At 46.6% G+C, this 26049-nt stretch overlaps 1 protein-coding gene across 16 annotated transcripts in view; it reads left to right on the top strand.

Moving 5' to 3' along the window:
• Positions 1-26049, top strand: part of CELF2 (CUGBP Elav-like family member 2) — an 814981-nt gene that overhangs the window by 632119 nt on the left and 156813 nt on the right. For 14 of the 16 annotated variants that reach the window (XM_077897256.1, XM_077897248.1, XM_077897253.1 and 11 more), the window contains one exon: positions 20805-21001. In XM_077897256.1, the coding sequence (XP_077753382.1) occupies positions 20824-21001 (178 nt within the window). In that variant the 5' untranslated portion in view covers positions 20805-20823. Of the gene's footprint in view, positions 1-9807; positions 10280-20389; positions 20631-20804; positions 21002-26049 lie in introns of those variants that run through there. The other 2 variants (XM_077897258.1, XM_077897257.1) reach the window with 2 other exon arrangements.

Raw genomic sequence — 26049 nt, 5'->3', positions numbered from 1 at the left:
CCATTCATCGCACTTCTAGAAACAATTTGTAGTACTCAGTAAATAATGAATGAATGAATGAGTGATTCAAATAATGATATCTTATTAGTATTTTACATGCAATCATATGAATTTTTCCAGAAGGGCTCAACACGTAATTGATCAAGCTTCTCATTAGGGTATCTTTTTTTTTTAAGATTTTATTTATTTATTCATGATAGACATAGAAAGGGAGGCAGACACACAGAGAGAGAAGCAGGCTCCATGCAGGGAGCCCAATGTGGGACTCGATCCCGGGACTCCAGGACCACACCCTGGGCTGAAGGAAGGCGCTCAACCACTGAGCCACCCAGGGATCCCAGGGTATCTTTTTTTTTAATGTAACAAATGTGTCTATCTCTACGCATATTACTAAAAAAAAAGGATAAAATAATAAATGTAGCTATGTTTCAACCTCAATAATCAGACTTATTTGAATTTTATTTTTTCTGGCTTTATTAGCATATACTGGGCTTACAACATGGTGTACGTTTAAAAGCACACAGGGATGCCTAGGTGGCTCAGTGGTTGAGCATCTATCTGCCTTTGGCCTAGGGCGTGATCCTGGAGTCCCGGGATCGAGACTCACATCGGGCTCCATGCATGGAGCCGCTTCTCCCTCTGCCTGTGTCTCTACCTCTCTCTGTGTGTCTCTCATGAATAAATAAAATCTTTAAAAAAAAAAAAGTTTAAGGCATACAACTTTTATCATAAAGGGAGGAAACACTTGTTACAATGCAAACAAGAAACTTTGTTTTCCCTTTTCCGTTTATTGCTATTATCCCTTGTGTGTCCTGTGTGTCTGCTCACGGTGGGCTGGCTAAGGAAGATTATGCACAAAGTGGATAGGAGAAGTGTATTGTTGGGTCACTGAACCACATGCCCTGATGGCCACTTGCTTAGGTGTGCTCCATATATGAATCGTTGCCAGTCACGATTAAATGTGGAATCTTTCCTATGATCTGGGAGGTCTTTTCAGGGTTCTTTGCTCTGAGTCCAGAGGCACCTTGACTCTCCATGTCACTGGACAGCTTTCTTCCATTTACAACCCGCAGCCACCTGCCTAAGCACGTTTATCCGAGTAGTCTTATCTTGGCCTGGTCTCTCTCATGTCTCCTAGGTGAAAAAATCAGGCAGTTTAGCAATCGGCCCAAGGCCGTAGCTCATGAAGCCAGAACTACATCAGATTGGATGTTTATTGAAAAGAAAAGGATAGAGGCAAAATGGCAAATATGTTTTTACAAATTTGGATTCAGATTGGATGTTGCCTTAATAAACGTTACAAGGGGTTATTAGAATTTTAGATCGGGACCTGAGGTGGATTCTTTATCTTATCTATCCATCCATCCACCCACCCATCCCTTGTACGTGCCATGCTCTCTGCCTAAAGACGCACAGATGCTTTAGAATGACGACACAGAAGTGCAAGAGGCGATGCACTGAAGGGACACTACTCCCTGAGATTTTCAGGATTTTGTTTTTGCAAACGTGATTCCCTGGAGAGAGGAATTTCAACTTTTGATAGTTTCTACCTCGTCCCATCCATGAGAAATCCTCATGCCTGCCACGGTGGTATGGGGCAGATTGTGATGGCTGGCCAGGTCCACAAGTCTGCACTTGGGTTGGTTTCTGAATGTTTAAAGAATTCTTGCTTTAACACTGTTAGCTTCAGAGGTAGCAGTAATTAAAAACCAATGCTACTTCCCTCCCTTTTTGTTTCTTTTAATATGATGAGCCCCCAGAGCTTCTGTAGTCATTAAAAAATAAAATGCTTGTGCAAAGCTTGTCCCCATAAGCCTTTTTGAGCATGGCCCCCATGCATACAAACCAGGATGTCTTTGTTAAGTAGGGTAAGCCTGTTAAAACGATTGAGCTCAGTGTTTCATAATCACATGGCAAGAGATGTGAGGCGAGTGGATCTCTCTTGCATTGAACGTGGCCTGTAAGTGACAGGAGTGTATATCATCACTGTTGGTTGCTTTCATTGGGGAGGAAATGGCTCTGATCATAATTATCTCCATGGTGTGGACTGGAGATGGCAAGCTACTGTGTCACTTGGAAATTCATTTTTATGAACACCTGACCACAAGTGTGTAAAATGGCCAAGCAGAGCCATGCCCAGGCTCCCCATGTGGGGAGACTTGCTTCCTCCCAGCAGGAGCAGGGGTCAGGGTGGCCGCAAAGAACCCCCCCCCCCCCCCCCCGCATAGAGAGCCACACATCAGAATGACAGTTGCCCTGATGGTGTTGGAGATACTCCACACACGTTCGGTTGACATAAAATTGACATTAAAGGAGTTCCAGAGCTTTGCACCACTGGAGCTGCCCCCAGAGTCCCCACATTCTTGTTTATTTGCATGAAGTTAATAAGCAGCCATAAAAGTGGAACCTGTATGGCAAGGACTTGGTTTAATAGGGGTTCCTGTGCTTTTTCTTACTGTGTTCATTAAGATGCCTGGTCTTAAAACTAACAGAGTGAAAGGTATCCTAACCATCCTAAAATTGGTATTTTTAGCAATGAAGAGAATCCTATGCCGTGACCCATCGTGCATCATTGTTCACGCTTTGCCACAGGCGGTCCTTGCATTCACTCACACTGTAGAGAATGGATGGAATTGCTTTTGCTGACTGGTTGGGATACGCCAAGTGTAAATATTGGAAGTGAATTTTGCCTGATTGCTTCTTTCCCCTGTCTTTAGCCAACAAAAAGACGGGGCTGTAACTAATTGAAGCTGAGACTCAGCGGCAGAGACATCCGTGAATCATAATACAAGTCAAGGACGGTTGATACTTTGGCTGCCTGGCAAAGTGACACACCTTTTATATTTTGGGTCAGAATAACATTGTGTCCTTTCTAATTCCTGAGATGCTTGGCTTCCTAAAATGACCATCTTTATTTAGATTAAGGACCCATTTAGAGTAGTTTTAATAATGTATGGTTTCATACATAAGTGGTTCCATAATTTATTTCACCATTATTCTCTGTCAGGGTCTTGAATGTTATTGTTAATTAAGGGAGGGGGAAAAAAAAAAAAAAAAGACCAGTATCTCCCTCCAGTCAGCCAGGCAAGTTGCCCTCGTTATCAATTGTTGTCTTAAAAACAAACCCCAAACAACCCTGGTAGCCTGTCAATAATGTCCAGTTAGTGAATTAAAAATTGCCTCAGTAAATCTCATCATCCCAGGTTCACAGGTGAACTGCCTCCTAGCTAGAACCCATTTATCACGAGTAACCCATTTACCAGGGGAACCTTCTACTGATTTACGCCCAATGCCTCCCTCCCACACCTGAATTATTAATGTGCATATTAAGGAGATCCCCTGCCTTCATCAGCCAACGCGTTTGACTTTCCCACACAGCTGAAGCCACAGATCTTTAGGTTTTATGTCCTCTAGGTGAAAATCCCTAAAGGAACAAATCCTTTTTTATATAAATGAAGTACACATGACTATAAGCCTCATGGCCTAGGGGCGGTGGGTGGGTTGCGGGATTTCCAGAAGCAGTGCTGAAGCAAACATGGAGGGTTTGCTCTCTCTGAGCATAGCTTCAGGACACATCTGGTGTTCCTCTTACTTCTAGATCTTTCTGTGCTTTGCACTGTGATCCCTCTGTGCTGAGGTGGAAGGTTGCCAAGGTGTCCACAGAGGTCACAATGCTTTGGGTCGCTAATGAAACCTCTATGTGCAAGCCTGAAAAATAAATTGATCGCAAAGCATATGTGTAGTTACACGTACGTAATTATCATCTCAGATTCTCCCTCCATGGGAATGCACTCTGTCCTCAGGGATTCATGCGTTCAGGTGTCCTCTCTCTAGTCAGCTGATCCCCCAAATCCCAGTGCCTTTGTGCTGTTAAATATATTCATGATACCGTGGAAAACCTCACAGAAAACCTCACACAGTTATATTTCCCAGGGGAAATGTGGTTTCCAAAATTGATGCCATATGACCTTGGGAGGGGAATTAAAATCGTTTTCATAGTGACTCGGGTTGTTGTTTTTAAAATTTCGGTATCATCCTGTCCTTGACGGGTTTTTGGGTTTCAGCATCAGTCCTGTTTCTGTTTCACTGTTGTTTTCAGTAACGGAAGACACAACTCTTTGCAGAGGGTTTTGCTTTCCCTCCGTCCATCTTCTAGAAAAACAGATCATGACTATTTGCAAAGTGGACCTGCAGCAAAAGGCAAGATCATAGGTATCACACTGTCCATGGCTTAACACTGTGGACGTTTTAAGCATTTAAGCATTACCGACTGCGATGCTGTTTCCCTCGTGTGTCTTGTTCTCATAGAACCATGACCCCTGTCACCCCAAGTCCCGGAGGAGCTTATGATCTCTTCCATAGTATCTTAGAAAGGCTTCTTTCCTGATAGTTTCTACTGACGTGGATGATTATGGGAATATCTCCAATGTGTTTGATCAGATTGTCCTCATAACATTGTCTATAACAACAAGCACACAGAATTGGAAAGCTGATTGTAATACCCTTTCGAAGCGAGGGCGGGATGATGCTGGTCACAGTGGGCACCTGTCACCATATCATCAAACCTCTCACCATTGAGCAACAGCGAGAAGGAAAAAAACAAAACAAAACCCCCAAAAACCCAGGCAGCGATTTGTTCTCTGCTTTCACTTTTGAACTCACTGTTAAAGCTCTTGCCACACTTAAATTGTAATCTCCTATTTATTTCCCACGCGTATAACCTCCTTCTCTTCGAGGAGTCTATTTAGCAAATATTGTCAGTTCTGGAAAATTATGATCGTAATTTTGGTTGCCCCAGTTCAGAGCTGTCATTTTAAAATTGAAGAACTATTGTAATATGCTTTGTGGTGGTGTTATTAAAGATAACAGTAATTATTCCAGTAACTTTACCAACAATAATCATGGCAGGTGACTTTTCGGTCTCAAGATTTGACTCTCCAAAGCCTTTTAGGATTGACGTGAAATGGTGAAAAAGTCCTAACAGGAGCAAAATAAAATGAGTAGTGATAAATAGGAAAAAAAAAAAAAAAAAAGGCTCTTGAAAGGTTGAGACTATATACGTGATTGGTCAAAGGTACGCTGTTTATGATCTATTTGCTTCCATGACCACTGATGCCGCTTCATCCAGTTTTGAGTAGCATAGTACCATGATGCTTGACTTACAAACTGAAAAGTTTTCAGCAAGCGCCATAGTTCAAGTTGAGTTATTAAATGTAAACCTCATGACTTTCCCTTTCTAGAAGTCCCCGGATTCAGGTGGCCACTTTGGCCCTATTGAAGAATCCCATTGCTAGGGTCTTGGGATTTATATGCCCTCTCGAGCTATTTTTTTCTCCCATCCCCTTTCCATGGGTGGGATAATGGGCAGAGAAACCCAGGAGCATGGGAGTGTGTGATGATATTAGAGGCTTTTGTTGTTCTTGATAGTCTTTGGTTTGTTCTATGTTGTTTTATTTGGCTTTGAGGGAAGAATATATTAATTCCTTACTCTGGAGTGAGTTGGAGAGGATTTTGAACTCTGGAGTCTTCTGTCAATTTTACTATACCGGCACATGTACCAAATTTGTGCACAGGGGATGCTGTGTGCGGCTAGAAGCCATGGCGTGGATGGGACCCCTGTCTCTGGAGAGCCAGCTTGGCCACAGGGGAGCCACAAGATCTTCATGTGTTAAGTGAGCCTGTGTGATGCTGAAAGGAAGCCCGAGGCTGTTTCTTGTGGACCAAACCCTAGCTTGAGATCCTTGGGTCTTCATATCCTCATGGTGATCTCAGTCAAGGAGGGGAGATTGTAGGGACGGGCTGTTAGGAAAAATAATGTAGCCTTTCTTCTCAAAACCAGAGCATTAGGCTTGAGCCACTCAGTCTGTTTCCACTTCCCCCTGGATCTCCTCTGTCGTGCTGGATCTTGCAAAGCTGGGAGAGGCACCCACTCCTTGGGCTGGGGGGCGGCCCTGGTACCTGGTCTACCAGCCATACCGAGTTGCAAGGGAGTGTTCTCAAAAGAAAAATGCTCCATGGGGAAACAAGAACTTGTAACTTCTTCAAAATTTTCATCACAAGTTTTTGCCCTAGCACATGAAACTTGGGTTTGACCCCATCCATCTTCTTCCTGGAAGGTGGAGTGGGAGGTAAGGAGTCAAGAGTACCAGTGAGCATGCTTTGGACTGGATGTCCTTGTTTCCCCCAAATTCATGTGTTGAGATCTAATGCCCGGGGTGATTGTATCAGGAGGGCCTTTGGGAGGTGGAACCGTCCTATGGTGGTGCCCTTATAAAAGAGAGTTCCTTCGCCCCTTTTGTCACATGAGGACATGGTGAGAAGACGGCCGCCCATGACCCAGGAAGCTCTCATCAGACACCAAATCTGCCGGCGTATGGATCCTGGACTTAAAGCCTCCAGAACAGAACTGCGAAAAATAGATGCTTGTTGTCTACAAGCCACCCAGCTGATGGTATTTTTGTTAGAGCAATCCAGACAGAGATAGGGTGGGGAGGGGAGGGCTTGAGCAGCCAGCTGCCTCCCAGTGTAGAGTTGTAGCAAAAAGAGCTGCTTTGCCTCAGGAAAACAGTCATGTAGTCACTTCAAAAGAAACCAAACATTGGACAGGAAAAAAAAAATTGTGATACTTGGTTCAAAACCTTGGATGTTCAGGGCACCTGGGCGGCTCAGCTGGTTAAGTGTCTGCCTTCGACTCAGGTCATGATACCAAGGTCCTGGGATCGAGCCCTGGGTTGAGCTCCCTGCTCAACAAGGAGTTCACATCTCTCTCTCTCTGCCCGTCCCCTTGCCCCCCTGCTCATGCTCTGTCTCTCCTTCAAATAAATAAAATCTTAAAAAAAAAAAAAAAAACAACTCTTGGATATTTGGTTGCACAAGACACTAAGCAGTGAGAAGCATAAGGGCAGTGACTATGTCTTACTCATCATTGTGTTTTGAAACACATTGCCTGGCACTCGATAGGGTTGTTAAATAAATGAAGGAAAAATACAGTGGAATCAAAGAAAAAAAAGCAGGCGCTATGGCAAGGTCAGAGAGCACGTACTTGTGAAGAGGTTATCATGGGCAGGTCTTTCTTTTGTCTTTGGCTGGCAGGATTATCACCCGTTTCATACTTTCGGGTCTTTAAGGATGTTAATGAAGAGAACATAAAAAAATGTGTTCCGTGTCTGAATCATCTTTTCCAAACAAAAGGAAACTTATTTTTCCTGCAGTTACTTTTTCTGAAATCTGGCCTTGCACCGCGCTGCCATCCACAGGTCCACAGCATGAGCCCATGTGTTCTGAATGCATCAAACTTAAAGAAATCCACACTTGGCAGATTTTTTGGTCCTGACAGGTCCTTCCTAGGAAAATCTCAGTGGCACACGTTGGGCTATAGGCTATTCAAAGGTGGTTTCAGATCCTGGGTTCTAGCAATCCAATTATAGTTAGCCAACAACCTACAGAAGAAGGGCAGGAGATCAGCTACGTCAACCCTGTTACCATGAGGCTGGCTTTGGCATTTATTTCTCTGGAGCTTGCAATCTGCCATGATCAGACGTAGTGTGTTTGAGCTCCTAGCTTCCAGAAACAAAAGAGATTAACCACCATTTAAGAAAAGAATTCCACCCATTGCTGGGCCAAGGAAGGTGTTTCTTCATGTCAGTGAAAGCATCATTGGGAGCCATCACTGGTGCCTAATTTTCTCTCGAAACCTGCAATTACTTTTTTTTTTTTTTTCTTGTTCAGGTTGACCCACCAAATTTAAGCCACTCCAGAGGGGTCTATCCCCTCTCCTCTTAAATATAGATAGATAGATATTTCATTTTTAATGCTCTCTTCCAGGTTTTTTGACAGGTTATGCATATGCTAATAGAAATAAGCTTATTATTTGAAGCACAGAGCTGCTTGTCACCGAAGCTTCATTAACACCGTTATCACCACCTGACATTTATCTTATAATTTTCTAGAGCTGACTGTTGTGTCTCCATGGAAACCCAAATTGCAATTGAAACAAGTACGGTAATAAAGGCATCCACCGAGATTGACAGCATGCAAAGCCTGGTTACATTTGTGTCTGGTTCCTTCAGTGGCTACAGCTGGAGAGGGGGAATGTGCACTTTGGGTGTTTAGAATTAACTCTGTCGCTTCACGTGTGTCATACCTGACTCTGCGTACGTGGCAAGTTTACCATTAATGCCGTGGGTCCTGATGTTAGTAATTAGGTCACTCATTCTTATTGGAATCATCCCAAGGCATTGTGAATATTGGATGTGAAATTAACCATGATCCTATGTGGATCCATAAGGAAATTCTTCAGGGATGACTCTGACATGGTGAAGTGTTGGTCCGGCCTTAGGATGGATTCCTTTCCAGGCACGGGGGGCGCCCCCTGACTTGAACTGTCTTCTCCTGCCTTGATATCGAGGAACCTGTGCTCTTTTAAGATCATGACTTCACATCAATTTGGTTGATGCCTCAAAGCGAAGAGTCATGAAACTGGAGTGGGTCCAGAGTGAATTAATCTGAAATTAATTTGATTCTGAAAGACTCCATCTGGCTGTGTTTGGGAAAGGCAGTTAGACAGATACATAAACAAATGATCATCTGTATTCATTGTGCCAGATGTAGTGTCAAAAAATGAAGAAATGGCTTTAAAAAAAAGTCAACTATGGGGAATTTTGATATAATGATATTCAGCCTCTTAGAATAACAGCTATTATAATTTAGCACAAAATCCTATTTTTATTCTTATTTGTTTAGGGGGTTAGATCCGTTGGTGTGTTTTTAAAGAAATAAGCAAATTAAACGTCAAAGCCTGTTTTAATTGGTGATTGAAGATGCTCCATGGAATCTGTGACATGCTGGGGGAGGGGGACTTATAGATTCCTGAGTCAAAATGTGGTATTTGGTATTGATTTCATCTTAAGATCTGATGTCGGGATTCGAAAACTAGCAAAGTAGAATGTCATCTGGACTTTGCCTTTTGATACGTAATTTTGTAGCATGACCAACTGGCGTGTTCATATCATAGGGAAACATACCCAAGGAGCTGACGTGCATGGAATTCTGGAAGTCGTCCTTGAGTAATGATACAGACTTGGCAGTGTTTTTCCATTACTTTTGCAAATTTCTTTAAGCAGACTATCAGCGGGGCGAACGTCTTGGATTGCTATCTAGGAACTCACTGCAATCTCTATAGATAGAGCCTCTTGTTGCCTTTTCTTATGCTGGGACAGAAACCTTCTAGAAAATTCATGATTAGTTCCTTGAATGGTTTCACAGGCATCTAGTATGGGCCCTTTATTTCCAATTTTCAGACCCCAATTGTGATGTCCTGAAGAGAAAGAATTAAAAGTTTACTTCTTGATCAGTGAACAAACATAATTTACTTTAGAAAAACAAAATCCCCAAAGGGAGCAGCTTCTCTCTCCCCAGATTCCCACCCACCTCCCTCACTTGTCCCAGCCAAATGCAACAAGAGCCGTGATAACAAGCTGGTAAAAATAGAACAGACAACGTAGAGAAATTAAACCCTGCCCCCCCCCCCGAAAGCTGAAGCGTCTTAGCAGAATCGGTTGCAGTTGCTGCATTTCATGACCGCAAATGAGATGGTACCCAGATCGTGAATTTTGATGCACACAGTGTGTTAGGATGAGAGAGTAAAGTCTCAGATACCTGGAGCCCCTTGGGGGATGAGTCAGCCTTATTAGCTAAGTTTGCACTAGAGTTGAAAGCCTATCCTTTAAGGCACTGGTTCTTTATTGTCTCATTTTGAAGGAATCCTTCTTAACAATGAATTATATATTTCCCTGCCTTCTTACACAGCGTTACTGAGCATAATGTGACCCTTTCGATGAGACAAGATTGCCATTTTACACATTAATTATTCCGCTGTGCAGCTGTCCTTGGGAACTCCGGAGAACAGAAGTCATCCCCGGCTCTGAGTGGGCTTTCCACTGCTGTGCCCCTTCAGATGCGTCTGGCGGCTGTCACTCCATGGGCCACCTATCGCAATCCCTCTCATTTGCTACTTGCAGTCTCCTGTGGGTTTGAAAGGCAGATGATCAAGGCCTGTGAAGAACCAGCGTAAAGCCCAAGAAATCTTTTGAGGAATGGATTGAGAAGCTCCCCCAAAGAATTTGAAGAACATAAATATCAGGGCAGGAACTTTTCGACAAACGTTTTGACTGCTCTGAGATCTTTTTTCTTCCTGAATCCTCTTGCTGGCATTTCACAAGACGTGGGAGTTTGAAGGCATTACCCCCCAAAAAAGAAATACATCTGAACCTAACAAAGTGTGAGTCCGGAGAAACACATTCCTCCCCCCAAAAGTGGATGCTGCTTTGTGATCTGAAACTGTCACTAATATGACGCAATTAGTTCCTCTAGATACTACTGTCAGCTTCAGATTTTCCAGATCACTGGAAGGAAACAGTGGCATCGCTAATCGCCAGCACATTTATATCTAGCCTTCTACTGCTGGCTGCATCCCTTAGGCTGGCATTCATTTTCACTAGTACTCCTTGATTACACACCATTTATGACCGAGGAAGGGAAGGCCAACTGCAGGTTGAGGAGAGACCAGCCTGAGATTCAATTTTGCCATTGATAAATGGTAAACTGAATAATGAATGGACACATAATCAATATTTAACGGAAGGGTAGATAGAGTTCTGAATTCAGGGCAAGCGCAAAGGTCAGTGAAGTCTTTGTCCTCTCGTCCGCAGTAGGAGAGCCCCTGCTCTCCTACTGAATGGTTTTTGCCATGGTTTTATCACCAGAATAGCCAGAATGAGGACAGTGGCAGTGCTGGGGCAAGTGGACCCAGCGGGCATTTCGAGAAAAATAGGCATGACTCAGTAACTCATTGGTAATAGGTGTATCGACCCTCAGATTCAATAGAACAGTGCCAGATGGGATAACACGGTTCTTTATAATCATGCTTCTTTATAATTGCATAACATGTGACTTAAATTTTACAACTTTAGAGCCTTCTTGCTATATTAAATCTCTTTATTCAGAAAATATGTGTTAGGGACACAGTGAGACTCCCCAGGCACCGTGCTCACCTTCCGTATGAGGCCTTCTCTCCCCATCTTATTTAGAATCGCACCCCTCCACCCACCCAACGCTCCCCGTCTCCATCCTGGGCTTCATTTTTCTCCATTGAGATGACTGACCTCTGTCTAATCTCTGGGAAGCTCACTTCTTTGGCCATTTGGCCATATTATGCTCCCCCCCCCTCCACTGCCCCACCATAGAAATAAGCTCCATAAAGGTTGTTTTACCTCATTTTATTCTTTACTGTCTCTCCAGCACCTTGAAGAATGCCTGGATCGTGGGGGTCATTTTATAAATACCTATGGAATTAATGATTGAGCAAGACATCCCTGTCATTGAGAATTTCACGATCTCACCATGCACCTGACTGGGGGACTCAGTGAATTACTGCCTCCGTGGGTTCAGCTGTCAGAGAAGGGGAGAGGGCTGCGCTGGCAGGAAATCTGCATGATGTGTGTCTTTGCATAAGCTGCTGCTCCTGGTCTCAGATTTGGGTCAGGGGAGGAGGCAGTTGGAGCCCATAAGAAAAACAGGGAAGCCACACGTGAGACCAAACCAGAGGAAAGGAAGACAGGAAGGGATTACTGTTCGGTGTGTGGAGTTCGAGGTGGGGGCAGAGCCTTCTGTTGGCTGCAGGTGGCGGAGAGCAGATTTGGAGGGTCGATGGGACCAGGAGGGAAGGGATTGCCCCACATGGGGTAGTGAACGATGAGAGCGGGCTTGCTGCAGGCCCGAGTACAGAATGGGCATCCGATGCTAATCCGGGCAGTGGTTTCCCATACACCTACCCCTTCCCATCAGTCCAGCTCATGACTCTAATAAAACAAAATTCTTAGAGTAAAAAAATAAATAAATAAAAATAAAAATAAAAATAAAAATAAAATAAAAAGGGGGGCTGCCCTGGTGGCTCAGTGGTTTAGCACTGCCTTCGGCCCAGGGTGTGATCCTGGAGACCTGGGATCAAGTCCTGCGTCAGGCTCCCTGCATGGGGCCTGCTTCTCCCTCTGCCTGTGTCTTGGCCTCTCTTTCTCTCTGTGTCTATCATGAATAAATAAATTTTTAAAAAATCTTTTTTTAAAAAAAGGGCTTCTGTGGATACCAGTAAGCCCCTACTTTAGGGCATTGCAAGTGTAGATGGGCAGACAGGCCTGTGCCTCCCAGCCCGAGGCAGGGGGCAGTGCACTGACGGCCAGCCCCTCTTGGGTCGCTCCAGCGGGGACGGTCCCCCGTGTCAAGTGCAAGCAAGCTTGTGGGCGGAAGGGGCGCTGGGGCTGCTCTCTATCAAGTCTTAGCCCCCCACGGTGAGCTTTTTTCTTTGAAACCCACTGCAATGGTACAGCTCCTCCTCCTCTGCCTCTGATTTTCTCATATCCCACGTAAAGCTTTGACCCTCCGGATGAAGCATGTGTGGGACGTCGCGTGTGGGTCCCCGTGGCCAAGTCAGCCCCTTGCTGCAGGCTTCCTGCGGCCCCTTGTGCATCACTCTATTCTGGGCTTTGTGTTTTGGTTTCACGTTGTGCACCCTCTTTTCCTTGGCTGCGAGTGGCTTCGGGGCATCAGTGACCTATTTTGCAACCCTTCCTTCAAATCTAGCACCGTGCCTGACATAAAGCAAGTCTCCCATAACTGGGTAATCGGAAGGCAAGGAAAAATGAGAGGTTCTGCACAAGAATAAGCTTCAAGGGGGTTTAACAGAAACCAGCAAAGGAGAGGCGTCCGCTTTCACCAGCAGTGTGTCTTTGGGGAGTGGAGACTGTTGTCAGCCGCCCCGATGGCTTCGTCTTGCATAAATAACTCCTGGCCAAACAGTGTAGCCAGAGGTGGAAGCAGGAGTCACGCGCCTCCAGCAGCACGGTGGCTGGGACCTAGGGACGGGGCACGGGACAGAGTGTCAGTGCTGTTTGCTCCCCTCAAGGTGGGTGTCTCTTATTTGCACCATTTGCTGCCAGCAGGTGAATACAGGAGACCTTTTAGGTGAAGATCCGCCTTCAGTATGGGGAGAGCCCCCCACTCTTATCTCCGTTTCATACTGATTCACATTTCGCTTCCTTGATGGGACCAAAGCAGCATCTCCCCCGTCGTCCAGGAGGACCATTTACAGTTACTTGCCCAAGCAGACAGGTGAATTCTGCAGCACCGGGCTGTGGGCAGGTAGATGGGACAGAGAGGGGACCTGGAAGGGCCGTGTGCCCAAACCCCCCCTCGCCCCGATCCATCTTCCCATCCACAAAGTGGGGGCAGTGGTACTGACCTCAGCCTTTGGGGGGCGAGGATTAATCAATGTGAGCTCCTGGAGGACTTTGCAAATGTGAAGCCCGATATAAATCTTACCTGTGACTATTATTTCCCTGTTGCCATTTCTAAAAGTTCATCTGAAAAACCCTCTCCCTATGCAAATGCCTTCTGCTCTGCTCTGAAGTCCACTGAACTATTTCTGATAAATCACTGAGCGAAATGAGTTCCCTGGGCAGGGGCCATCCTCAGCCGACGCCTCACTGCCTTCCCAGCGAGGGTTATTACATGTTCAGACTCCAGGTACCCCCTGGATGCCTCCACATTTGCTTCTTTGTGGGGGTTTTCCAGCTATCTGCTTTTTACTAGCAGTCAAGTAGAGATACAGTAATAAGGTTTCCCTTTCCCTTGGTGAGTCCACATGTGTGTGTTGTGTGGCCTTTTCTGCGGGAGTCACTTCCTACGAGTCAGGGTTACATTTCGCCCTGGTAAACAAACGTGGAGCTTTTAGACCTCCCTCCAAATACAATCCAACACCAACTCCGGCGATCCAGCAGGATGCCCATCACAAGTGTGCTCTTTCCTAGTCATCTGTGAATGAAATCGATACGTCCCATGCATTCCTAATAAATTATCTGGTTTTTTTCCCCCACTTTGTCAAAGCACAGAGATGAACCTATTCCATGTTTGTTTACTTATAGGAAGCTTGAACTTGGCTTCAGGGGAGCACAAATTTATTTGCAATTGGGCCATTTGGAGAAAGGCTTTGTCTCCTTCGGTGACTTAGGGTATGATTTGTTCCAGTTAATCTTCTGTGAGTTCACCAGCTGACCTCCAGATGTCTCACCTCGGGGATTTGGGAACCGGTGTGGCCTGGGCTCCCAAAGCTTTGGTGACCAGCGGTAACAGTACCTTCCAGGTAAATAGAGGAAATGCCAGTGGTTTTGTCGTCTTGTTGGCGAGACAGCAGACCTCCAGAGAGTTTTTTTCACATTTCCCAAGACCATTCAGCAGCTCAGAATCATCCCACTGCAATTAAGACGTAGCCATGTCAGTCCAGTGGCAAAGGTGCTCTCTGGAAAGTGGCCACAGAAGACGGACATTTCCCTCGTGATGACCCCGAAACAGTACATTTTCCAAATGATGTGCAATTCCCAGAGCTTGAGGTTAGATGACAAGTGATTCTTTTCTCCCAAGTGAGAGACCATGGAAGGTTTAGAAGTAGAGGCTCGTGACTTCTGTCTGCGTCTCTGCCGGGTTGTCCGTGGAGCAGGGCAGGAAGTAGCTGGTGCTGGACCCTGGGTGCCCCATTGCCAGTCGGTGGAGGAGCGAATTCTGTTTTAAAATAATAAGCAACAGCAACCTGGACAATGTAGGAGATTGTAACACTACTGAGCTTCCTGGCCTTCCCGGTGTTGCCCATGCCCGCCGGAAGGTACCAGGCTCATCGCCAGCTTCCCTCTACCTTTGCCCGATGCGGCTCAGTCTTGGACAATTTCCTGCGATCACCAAACAAAGCCTGTTTCTCCATGTGCTATTACTTAAGTACGAGTGATATTTAAAAAAAAAAAAAAAAGATTCCCAGGCCCTTTGAAAGAGTGTCCTGTCCTCTGAAATGATGGGACTGCATTTGGGATATTAGGAAGAATTGGCACAAATTGAGAGAGATGATGCTCTGGTAGCAGCACCGAGTCATCAGCCATCCAGCAGCTCGGTCTGAGCCTGCAGGCTGCGCTGCTCGGTGTAGGTGACACCTTGTCAGCTCCCTAGCCTCTGCCTTAGTCACCTGTGAGCCCCAGGGGACTGCATCAGGCACAGGGAATCACCCCCAGGCTGCAGGCAGCTGGTCATATTACCTAAATTATCTTCTCCATACATCATCATCTGGACCCAAAGCAGAGTCGCAGGCTTACGGAAGAGTCAGATGAGAACTGTTGTATCTTTTTGTTCTGCAAGGAAATCGAGGTACAGAGTGGTTTCCTGGTTTACCTGAGACCCCACGGCTAATTTATCGCTGAGCCAAGATGAGAACCCAGGCCATCCAGCCCATTATCTCACAGACTTGCTGTCAAGTGCCTCCAGCATTGGTGTCGTTATTCTTGTTTTCCCAAAAACCCCTGATGAAATAATATTCTAGTGAATCTCAACTCCCACTAGTTTTGTTTTTTAAAAAGTATATTTGCAGCTAGAGGATTTTAATTCAAGTTAAAATTAAAAATTGTTTTTCAGTTGCACTAAGCCTGTTTCAAGTGTTTAGTAGCCACTTGTAACTATTGGCTACCGTGTTGGGTTATGCAGTTACAGAACATTTCTATTACTGGCCAGGGTTGGGCAACATGGATACAAGATATTCTAGAAAACAAAGATAAGGTGGATGAAAGGGATAGGAACAGTACGATTGTTGATAAACCATCAGGGAGATTAGCTATCTTTATACAAAATTTTTCTAAGACAAGCCATCCTTTTGTGTTTTTTTGGGATATCTTCTGAAGGGGCATTTTATGTCTTTTTTTTTTTTAAACATTAGTACAGTTACTTATGGCCACATATTTCTTATACCCATTTTGTAGTTTGTTATTCTTCTTTTCCTCTAGATGAATGGACATGGAATGCAGAAAGTTGTTTTCCAAGCAACAGTATGACAGAAGAGAGCTCTCAGTTCTTTCCTCATCACTCCCCAAAAGAGAAACCTGCAATTCACTGGGCCTTAGAAAAGCTTATTGTTGTGGAATTAATAACAATAATATGTTGAATCAATTATTGCAATTTTTATAATATTTGACTGCTTAGAGGAAGTGCAGAAGATTTTGCATATCCTCTGTTGATCTAGTTTTCTTTACACAAAAATAGAGTAGGGAAGTAGGTCAGTGCCTGTGCTAAAAGCAAAAAGTAAGTGCGCTCATTTTTTTTTCCCCAAACATCATTATATTTTCGTCTTGGCTCTGAGGCTGATACCACCATTGCCCGCTGGCTTGGTGCTCTCTAACTTGTGGTCCGATTCCATATGGCATCTGTCCTAGAGGAGCCTTACATTTGGCTCCCCGCCAAGAGCAAAAGCAGAATTGGCGCTCAGCATCTTGTAGTTTGTAGGTGAGGTGCCAGCAGAGACGTATGTGCTTTTGTCGGGTGCCTGCAAGTGGCCACTGAGTCTCCAGGAAACCTCACCCTCGAGAAACCCAGTGTAGGGGATTCTAAGCCCTGACAATTGGCCTTTACATCTTAATGGGTCCAGACTCCGCAGACGCCTCTTCTTAGGGGTGTGATGTTGGAAACGTCACTTCACCTCCAAGACTCGCAGTGGCGTCATTTCCAACACGGGGACGATAGTGTCAACTTTGTGGGGCTCTTGCATTATTGTATGTCAAGTAGCTGGCAACATTTTCTGGCAAAGTGTAGGCTCTCAATAAATATCTGAATTTGAATCTAATTCCTGCACTGCACTGGGTGCTAAAGGTGGCTAGGGAATACAGAGAAGTGAGCTAGTCTAATTTTCTAAGCCTGAGGTCAGATTCTAGTAAATAGATGATCTTACTGAGATTCGGGTTATCTGTTCCCATAATTACCCCTCTGTGAAGAGCACATTGGCTCTCTGTGGCCTCTGGCAAGTACCCCCGAAGGTTTAACTGTTGGACACATAATTTCTGGCTTCCTTAGAAGTGTCAGCGCGTACAGCCTCATGAGGACAAAAGAAGTCAGTAAGTCTCTGCTAAAAACAGGCATCAGCCAGGAAGAAAGCTGGGAGGCCAAAGGAGGAGGGGCTTGCCTGCATTAGAGCGAAGTTAACCAGTCTGCCGCGGTACTGTTAGGATCTAGGCGTGGGATTCAGCCCTGTGGGGTCGGTCGGTGGGGTTAGAGCCCCCTGTCCTGCACAGCAGCTTTTGATTGAGATGTGCTGCTGTGGGAGTTTGTGTCAACCAGACATTGTTGGATTTACGTAAGGGATTGTCATGCCCTTAGCATTTGATGATAATCTTTGGAACAGTTGTTTGCAGAATGGCAAGTAGATGGGAAATGATGCGTAGATGTGGATGAGAGGTGCTCATTGATGTCACCCTGTGGGGAGAGGGAGGAAGGGGATCTGTGGAGATGGAGATGCTGTTGTGTGATTAGGGAGAAAAATGTGCGTTTTAACATAGTCTTAATGGAGTTTCAAGTTCAGCCCTTGGCCCTCTCCTTTCTGTAGATAGTAGAAGGGTGCGTGCGTGTGTGAGCATGCACACGTGTGTGTGTTTTAGTGCTCCTTTTCTTCGGCAGTGTGATTCTAGGGACCCAGTAGGATTTGCTCTTCACCTATCTTTTCTTAGATGCACTTGCTCACTCTCAGCCCAAGGGAGGCCTGACACAGTGTTTTGTTCGACCACGTGACGGATTAGGAATATTTTGTGCTTTGGAGACCATTGGGCCTAGGGTTTGAATTCTACTTCTACAATGTGTAAGCCAGTGATCTTAAGAGAGGAGCTTAATTCTTAGATGTTTGCATCTGGAAAATAATACTTTCTCATAGGGTTGTTACAAGGATTAGAAATAATGAGCGTAAAAGCACCACACCCGGTATCTGGCATGTAAGCCCTCGCTGAAAGATAGGCATGATTATTTAGGATATGAATTGTGTTTGAGTCTCCACTATGAAAAATTTTGGATTGAAAGGAAGATTTGTAATGGTCACTCGTGTCGAGGGCATCACAAGTGCAAAGGAGAGATTTAACAGTGGAAAAAGCTAACACTCCTTAGACACTTATTCTGGGCTGTGCTCTGGAACAAGCACCCGACTCTGTGACATGGCAACTGTTGCTCCCACTTACCAGATGAAGAGTTTAAGGCTCAGAGTGGCACAGTTGGGAAGTGGTGATGCCGGAATTGAGAGCCCATGCCCCCAGCTGTGACAGCCCACCGCCTCAGGATGATCGGAGGTCTGCAGGCATCCCTGCAGGATGGCTGATGGGGAAGGGTTATGAATATGCACTTCCCAACATAAAGAGCACAGGCTAGAGGCACAAACCCTCTTGTCAGCTTCCCTTCCTTTGGATGCCTCCATGAGTACTTTTTTGAGGAAACGAAAAAGCCCTCCCCCCACCCCTGGGAGGGGTGGGCAAGACAATGATGGGATGCTTGCTGTATTCTGAGCTCAGACATCAGGACTAGTGTCCCGTCCCTGACTCCTCCATTGTATTAACTGGGCTCTGCACAGACAAGATGCAACACCCCATTTTTGGAACTTCCGTTCCCTGTTAGCTGAGACCTGTGGCAATGCCTTCCTCGTTTCGTCCTAGCTGATTGTCAGCAGCAGTAACCACAGTCCTTCCTGCCCCAGAAATACATCTTGCCACACTCTCTGCTCTCAGGGAGCTGTGAGCCCTGCTTCTGTTTGGCCCGCAGCCCCACCCCCGGAGTCTGCTCCAAGGGGTTCCAGTGCTCACCCACTCCTCGGAGGGGGACGTGTACAGTACAGGTGCACAGGAACACGATAAACGATCAACCTCTGATATAAACAAGCATTACATGGCACCTAAATTGTTGAAAGTAGATCTTGCACTCAATATTTTATTCAGCAGAACATTTTTTTATAACAATAAGGTTGATTAGAGAAAGCTCTGAAAGTGCTTCAAGTTAGACAGTCTGATTGTTTATCTCAAGGATAAAAAAAAATATTAAGTGGTAAAATAAGGGGAAATAAGAAAAAAGTGGAAATTGGAGCAGGGACCTAGTGAAGAGTATTTGCCATCATTTTCCTCTCGGGATTAAAATGAATTCAGGATTTCTCCTTCCCACAGGCATTTCGTTTGTCTTTTAGCCATCAGGCAGGGTCTTTTTTTTTTTTTTTTTTTAATCTGGGGCTCAGGATGACCCTGGGTCCACAGCAGACTGCAGGTGCTCTGGTGATCCTTGATGGTTTGCTTTCACATAATAAGGAGCCCTCCTTAAGATCCTTGAGCATCTTCTAATTATTATCCCCAGGCTGCCATGACATAACACCTGCCATTTGCAGAGAAGTTTTAGTGCACGTGGCCCCCTGTTTGACCTTTCTGCCTCCTGAGCTGGGGGCTGGCCAATGGTCATGGGAGTGGGCGCTCTGCAAGTCGTGTGTCGGGTTTGCACTTGCTTAGGTGTATTTTATTGTCGCTGGACGAGATGCTAAACCCAAAGCACCATACTGCAAATGAACGCTGTTCAGGGCATTCAGCCTTGTGGCTTGGCAGAGTGGGTGGGTTTGGGGGCCTTAAGGAGTGGGTGTGGGTGTGGGAGGGGAGATGAAGAGGTAGGGGATTTTGCTTTACTGTTGACTGCAGCTCAAATAAGAGGGATCCAAATTAAAAAAAAAAAAATGCCTTCACCATCACAGTGCATGATGTTGACTAGAATTGCAGAATTGTAAACGAGAGCGTTCTCTCTTCCAAATGAGGGTTTTTGGGAAACAGCATTAAAGAAGATTGATATGTAAAAGCTTATGGTCTTGCTCTCTGTATCAGCCCCAAATATTTACTGAAGCTAGGAGAAGAAAAGACAGACTTTCCTCTTTTCTCTCCCAAACGTGTGATTGTTTAGAACTCAAGTACAACATCTGGAAGTCAGATATACAGAGAGCAATTTATGGAGTGTGAAAGATTTGAAATATTCAGTGTCCTTTAGTGGGAACTCAACTTTCTGGGGCTGCATTTTTTTTCCCCCCCGGCACAAAGCAGGCATTTCTGAGATCGCCTTTGCCTCCCTGAATTAAACCCTTTGTGCCTGGATCCCATAAACAATGCGCTTTTTAAACGGGAGCCCCCTCCCCGCCCCGGCCCTTTTCTCCAGCGTGGGCAGCCAATCGGCTGCGCCGAGCCGCATTGCTGGAGCACTTTCCATTCTGAGCAGCAACAACGTACTAATTTGATGCACACATGGATGCCTCGCGCACTCTGCAAATTCATCACCAGCATCTTGCATTAGTCATCTGACGGACTGCCAAGTGTTTCATTTTCTTTTCATGTGACTTTATTATTACCACCTCTCTCCTCTCTTCCAAAAAACCTCCAAAAGGCGGGGGTGGGTGGGGTGGGTGGGGGTGTAGGGTAGGGTGGGGTGGGGTGGGGGGGTGGCGGCAGCAGCGGCAGCAGGGGAGAACCCAGCAGAAATCCAGCCCTGCCCTGCTTTGCACACGAGAGCCAGTGTGGGGCTGATAACGCTGCGGATGCGTTGGTGGCCGCCTTGCAGAGCGAGACCTGCACTTAACTTGCAGCTGCCTCCCAAGCGGGGCTTCAAGATGTCCACGCCCCGGGTGACAGCCGGCGGGGCGCTGCCCTGGGCTCGGGCGGCGATGCTGAACCGCAGCCTGCAGTGAGAGCCCGCAGCCGCCGCTGCCGCCGAGCAACCTCATGGTGCCTGCGCTTTGTTTTAGTTCATCAAATTTCTCCGACTCATTAGGCACTTTGCCCCGTGCTCCTCTTCCTCCTCCTTCCGCCTCCCCGCCCCCACCCCCACCCTCCTTTTTTTTCCTTCCTGTCCCTCCACCGTGCAGCCCTAACTCTGGCTCCCGGTTCCCTTTTTGACAGTAACGGCACAGCCAACAAGATGAACGGCGCTTTGGATCACTCAGACCAACCAGACCCAGATGCCATTAAGATGTTTGTCGGACAGATCCCCCGGTCCTGGTCGGAAAAGGAGCTGAAAGAACTTTTTGAGCCTTACGGAGCCGTCTATCAGATCAACGTCCTCCGGGACCGGAGTCAGAACCCTCCCCAGAGTAAAGGTAGGGACCGCGGGCCGAGGGATGCTCGGCGGCGGTGGGGATGGATGCTCGGCGGCAGCGGCGGGGATGGATGCTCGGCGGCAGTGGAGGGGGTGCGCGGCCAGGTCGGGTCGGGGCGCCAGCGGGGGGGGTGTAGGGGGGGCTGCCCCGCGCCCGCGGGAGGGAGGACCGCCCGGGGAGCCCAGCCCTGAGCAGCCCAGCTGCCCAGCTCCTCCCCGCGCGCTCGCCCGCCCGCCCGCCCGCCCGCGGACAGGTGGATGGACTGGTGGACGGCGCCAGCCCAGGTCGCAGTGGGGAGGGGGGAGTAGCGGGGGCCGCGCCCCCAGGTCACTAACTCGGCGCCCCGCAGGTGCAGTGGGTGCCTCTCCGAGCACCCCAGCTGCTCAGCCTGGCAGTTCCGAAGCCAACTCTTCCTACCCCTGCCTCCCCATCATCGCTGTGCAATTACGACGGCATCTCACTCTTCCATAGCCCGCGGGGGCCTGGGGGGGGTGGCCCTGAGATGCCTCCCCAATGCGTGGTGTGATACCCCCGGGTTAAGGAATAAAGGGGACACTTTGAAGAGGGACGTTAATTCTTGGGGGTTTCGATGGGGATCGTTAAGTGAAATGTGCCTCTTCGGGCGGGAAGCAGCAAGCACCCTAGTGGCCCGAGGTAGTTAGCGCACCTTCAGAAATGCTTGTGGTTTACGCCCTTAGCAGTGGGGAGATTCAAGTGTACAATCTGGTGGTTTTTGCTGCCTCCATTTTAAGGCAAGGGTGATGGGGAGAGGGGGTTTCAGTTATTAAAATAGAGACCGGAAACCTCTTTACCGGGTGGAAGCTTCTGTGTGTTGGAACCGGCCTTTGTGCGAACTAAATTTAAAATATCCTCTCGGCTGCCTACCATTTGGTCTTTGTCGCTGTTTCAACCTTGCTTGAGTATTTTTGTTCTTTCTCTGTTCTTGATTTCTTGGGCTGTCGCCCCGGGGGTGGGGGGACGTGGGGGGACTCTCCTGTCTTTCAGTGGATCTCACACTTTCTTTTTCTCTGCACCTTGGCATTTGGGTCGCCCCAATATTTTATTTCTCTGTTGCCTCTCACGAGGGGTCCTGCAAACTCATTGTTTGGTTTGCACATATACGGTAGTTGAACACATGAGCATCAGCACATACTTTTCTCTGAGCCTCTTTCTCACTGTCAAGGCGAGGGGAGAGGAGTAAAGCATCGTTGAGACCCATGCTCCGTGACTCTGAGAAATGGTGGGCCACCTCGTGCCCTCTAGAGTTGCTGCGGTCTGATAGTACTTAGTGGGGGGACCTTTGGAGATTTTTAAGCCAGGGCTCACTTTATAAAGGTGAGGACTCCCATTCTCTGTCTCAAAATGTGTAACACTGAGAGTGTTTTCAAAATAGCTGGCTAGAATTTTGTCACCAAAAAATTGATTGTCCCGTAATTTGAAAAAAAAAAAAAATCACCTGTCTAAAATTCAGTAGGACTTAAAATGTCACAAATTGGGGGCGACGTTGAGATGTGTGTTGATGGTGTCCCTAAATCATTCACCTACACGTGTCTCCAATGGAGAAGACTAGAATTTGTTTTAATACTTAATTTTTGTGGTATAGGATGTCTTTCTCTGAGGAAAGACCCTACCATGAGCTCAACCGGAGCTAAAGAGTCATGTAATAAAGGCCATCCTGCCGTCTAGGATGACACCCACGGAGAACTAGGCCAGGGGCAGTAAACTGGTGTTTGGGGGCAGCAGCCATAGTTCACCCCAGCCTAGGAAAACATGCGTCCTGATCTCAGTTCATTCAGGATGTCCTCTGACATAGTGGCTCAAGACTCATTTATTTTTTGGCCCGATGACTTGTATTTTATTTTACACGTACCTTGCCTTATCTGAGAGGCTGTGCACAGTCTGGTTCTACCATTTTCTCTTTTCCCCAGTGTTCCTCAGAGCACTGTCTTTACCACACTGTGTTCGAGACTCTATATTGTGTTAGCCTCATTCACTAGGCCTTACAAGTAACTTCATCAAAGTAGTTTGCATAAGACCAGAGTCTTGGAGGGACGAGGAGGCCCAACAGGGGAATGAACTTCTTGGAGCACGCATGCCATGCACCAGGCCCACTTTTAGGGGTCTGTTCCTTTAGTTCTTGCCAAAACCCTGAAAGTGGGTGCTGGTTGTCCCATTTTGCAGATGAGGAAGGAAATGGAGGCTGTGCATAAGTTAAGAAACAGCCCAGGGGACCCAGCTAGTGAGTAGCACAGTGGGAATTTGAACACATTCCTTCTGTCTTCATGTGCTCTGCCAACATGTGCTCATCTCAGTGTGATGAGGCCACAAACCACCTTTGTTCCGCTCCATTTCAGGGTGGGGGTCAGAGGCTTTCTCCTTTACCCAAGGGCTCCCCAAACGAAAGGAAGGAGTTCTGTCCTTCACGAGCAAGGTTGCTTTGCTACCTGCCTTTGTGTTTGGTTTTGATGCTCATGGGTTTAGATTGTACATCATTCCAACTCATGGTATCTTGGGATAGAAGTTACAGATGAAATCATTCAAATCTTACCTTTGGAAATATAGGTCAATTCCCATTACTGTGAACTCCAAATCTCACATCAAATATTGCTTGGAAGTATGTGGGCTGTCAGCCAAAGCTTGAAAGGATTTTTGTTATACAGATATCTCTGTTGTAACGGTATTTGTTGTGATGGGATTTGAGCTGTATAATGACATTCCCTTCAGAGGATTATAGCCCTTAGCCACTTGTATAGAGAGCAACAGCCACAGCTTGTCTTTACCCTCTACCTGAGTGTGCTGTGTGGTCTTTTCCCGTGCACACGTGCAGTAGGACCCCACATTTACACAGAATACAGTCATCCTGTTTTCCCAGGGCTGATGGCAAAGTCTCAGAAAGCAGAATTTGGAGGCTCCAGCTAAACACGGTCTAAATGATCTAAGTCGGGCTTTTGGAACGGCCTTGATTCATTGCCTCACTGACATCAGTGGTTCCAAGGAAAAAGACAAAATCAGGTTATTACCTAATCCAGGTGAATTAGGTTTTTCTCTAGTTTTGCAGTTGATGTTCTGTTAAGTCTTGAGGCATAAAAAACTTTGTTCTGTATTTTTAGAGCATCCTGTAAAAGTTCATGCCTTTTCCCTATTCACGTACGTGTTGACAAGGGCAGATTCTGCAGCTCTGGGGAACCCCACTCAGTGAACTGTCCCATTGACTGGGACTCATGGAGAGGATGTTTTATTCAGTGGTTATTGGTCGAGTCTGTGGGTGGTGAGGAATACGACCTAGTAGTTAAGAGCATTGGTTTTGAAGTCAGACAAGCCTAAATTCAATTTCTGGCTTTTCCACTTCTTGGGTGCCTGCCTTGGGCCTGTTACTTAATCTCATCTGAGGATGGAGACCATCCTCATAGGGTCACAGAGATGAAGTTATATGCTTTTCCCAGACCTGGAAGGTGATAGGAGCTTGTGTGGTGATGGTTACTATTGTAGTTGCTATTATTATCACTGTCCCCAAGAACTTGAAATCTAATAGGGACAATGAGGCCAGTGCTACGGGTAACAACACTATTGAAGACCGTGGGATAAGGATAAGAGAGGGAAGGGCATATCTGAACTCTGGAAGTTCAGGGACAGAATGAAGATTTAGCAGCTGTGGAGACGGGAAGATGTGGCATCTTTACCGAGTCTCAAAGAGAAAAATAGGATTTTGATAAGGAAAGACAGTGTTGAACCTTACAAGTGGGCGGACTGGCCTGATTGCAGGCAGGGAGGTGAGAAAGTGCAGGGCAGGTTCTGGGAACTATGAATCCTGCCAGAGTTTGAAGGAAATGTGAAATCCATGAAACGACATGGAAGGGGGAAGGTCATGACATCTGGAAATAGAGGCTAGAGCCAGTTCTAAGAAGACCTTCGTTCTCAGGCTAAAATATTAGAATTGTATTGGCTAGACGGTGGAGGCTCTGGGAGGGAGACCAGTGTGGTGTATTGGCTGAACTACATGGGGCCTGAGCAGAGATGCTGGTGGCTGTGGCTGTGGCCATGGAGAAAGGGGTGTCCTGAGCAACACAGACATGATGGTGGTGGAAAGAAGGGGGACTTGGTAACTAAGTTGAGGCGGGGATGAGCAGGATGTCATCCTTTGCCTTCCCTGGGAGGGGTAGGAGAGCAGTCAGCAGTGGAGGGGACAACAGGGAGAAGAGTATTAAATTCAGCTTTGATCCCATTGAGTCTGCGGTGCCACAGTAGAGTCAGGAAGGATGTGGGTCACGGAAAGCCACTGACTTTTGTGGTTGGGAGGACGTTGAGAGCATTTCAGAAGAGTGGAGGTTGCGATCATGCAGGTTTACATACGGGTCTGTGAGTAGAGATGGCCCTTTCTAATGGTCTTGCCTTTTTATTTATTTTTTTATGCAAATAATAAGGTGAAGCTTTGTCTACTCAAAGCACCAAGAAGACAGGAATCAGGGTCTTTGAGGAGATAAAAAGAGTGGCTGAAGAACCATGGGAAAGGATAAAAGGAGGCCCCGTTTAATACGGCAGAACAGTTAAAAGGAAGTAACGACAAGCAAATTTCAGTCTAATGGAGGGAACTAGACAATACAGATGCCCTTTTCTTCTCAGTAGACAGCTCACTCCTGAGAAGGCTGGTGGAACGGAAGACATAAGGAGAATGGAAAAGATTTAAAACAACTGTTCTGGAAAACCCAGTACTTCTCCCATCAGAGGCCCCATTACCTTGGATGGCATGGGTTGATAGCTGGGAGGGCCCTCCCTGGTGGTTGTGGTTCTGTGAGTGAGCACAGAAACGGGATCACCTGTTGCCGGAGAGGACCTGGACAGGTGTGGGGGGAAGGTCAGGAAGGGTGGTCAGTGTGTTGGAATGTTCTCTGCGACCTTAGGTAGGGAAGTTGATCAAGGCACAAGAGGGGTGGCTCTTGGTCTAGGGTTGGCAATTACGAACGAGGTCCAGGCCAGGAGGTGGCAGGTACAGAAGGTTGTGTTCATTGAGCCAAGACTCTGGGCCTCTACGTGTTGGTACGTGGTGTTCC

This window comes from Canis aureus, chromosome 5 (genome assembly GCF_053574225.1).
Source record: "Canis aureus isolate CA01 chromosome 5, VMU_Caureus_v.1.0, whole genome shotgun sequence".
NCBI classification, from domain to species: domain Eukaryota; kingdom Metazoa; phylum Chordata; class Mammalia; order Carnivora; family Canidae; genus Canis; species Canis aureus.
This window is presented reverse-complemented; position numbering and strand designations above follow the sequence as displayed.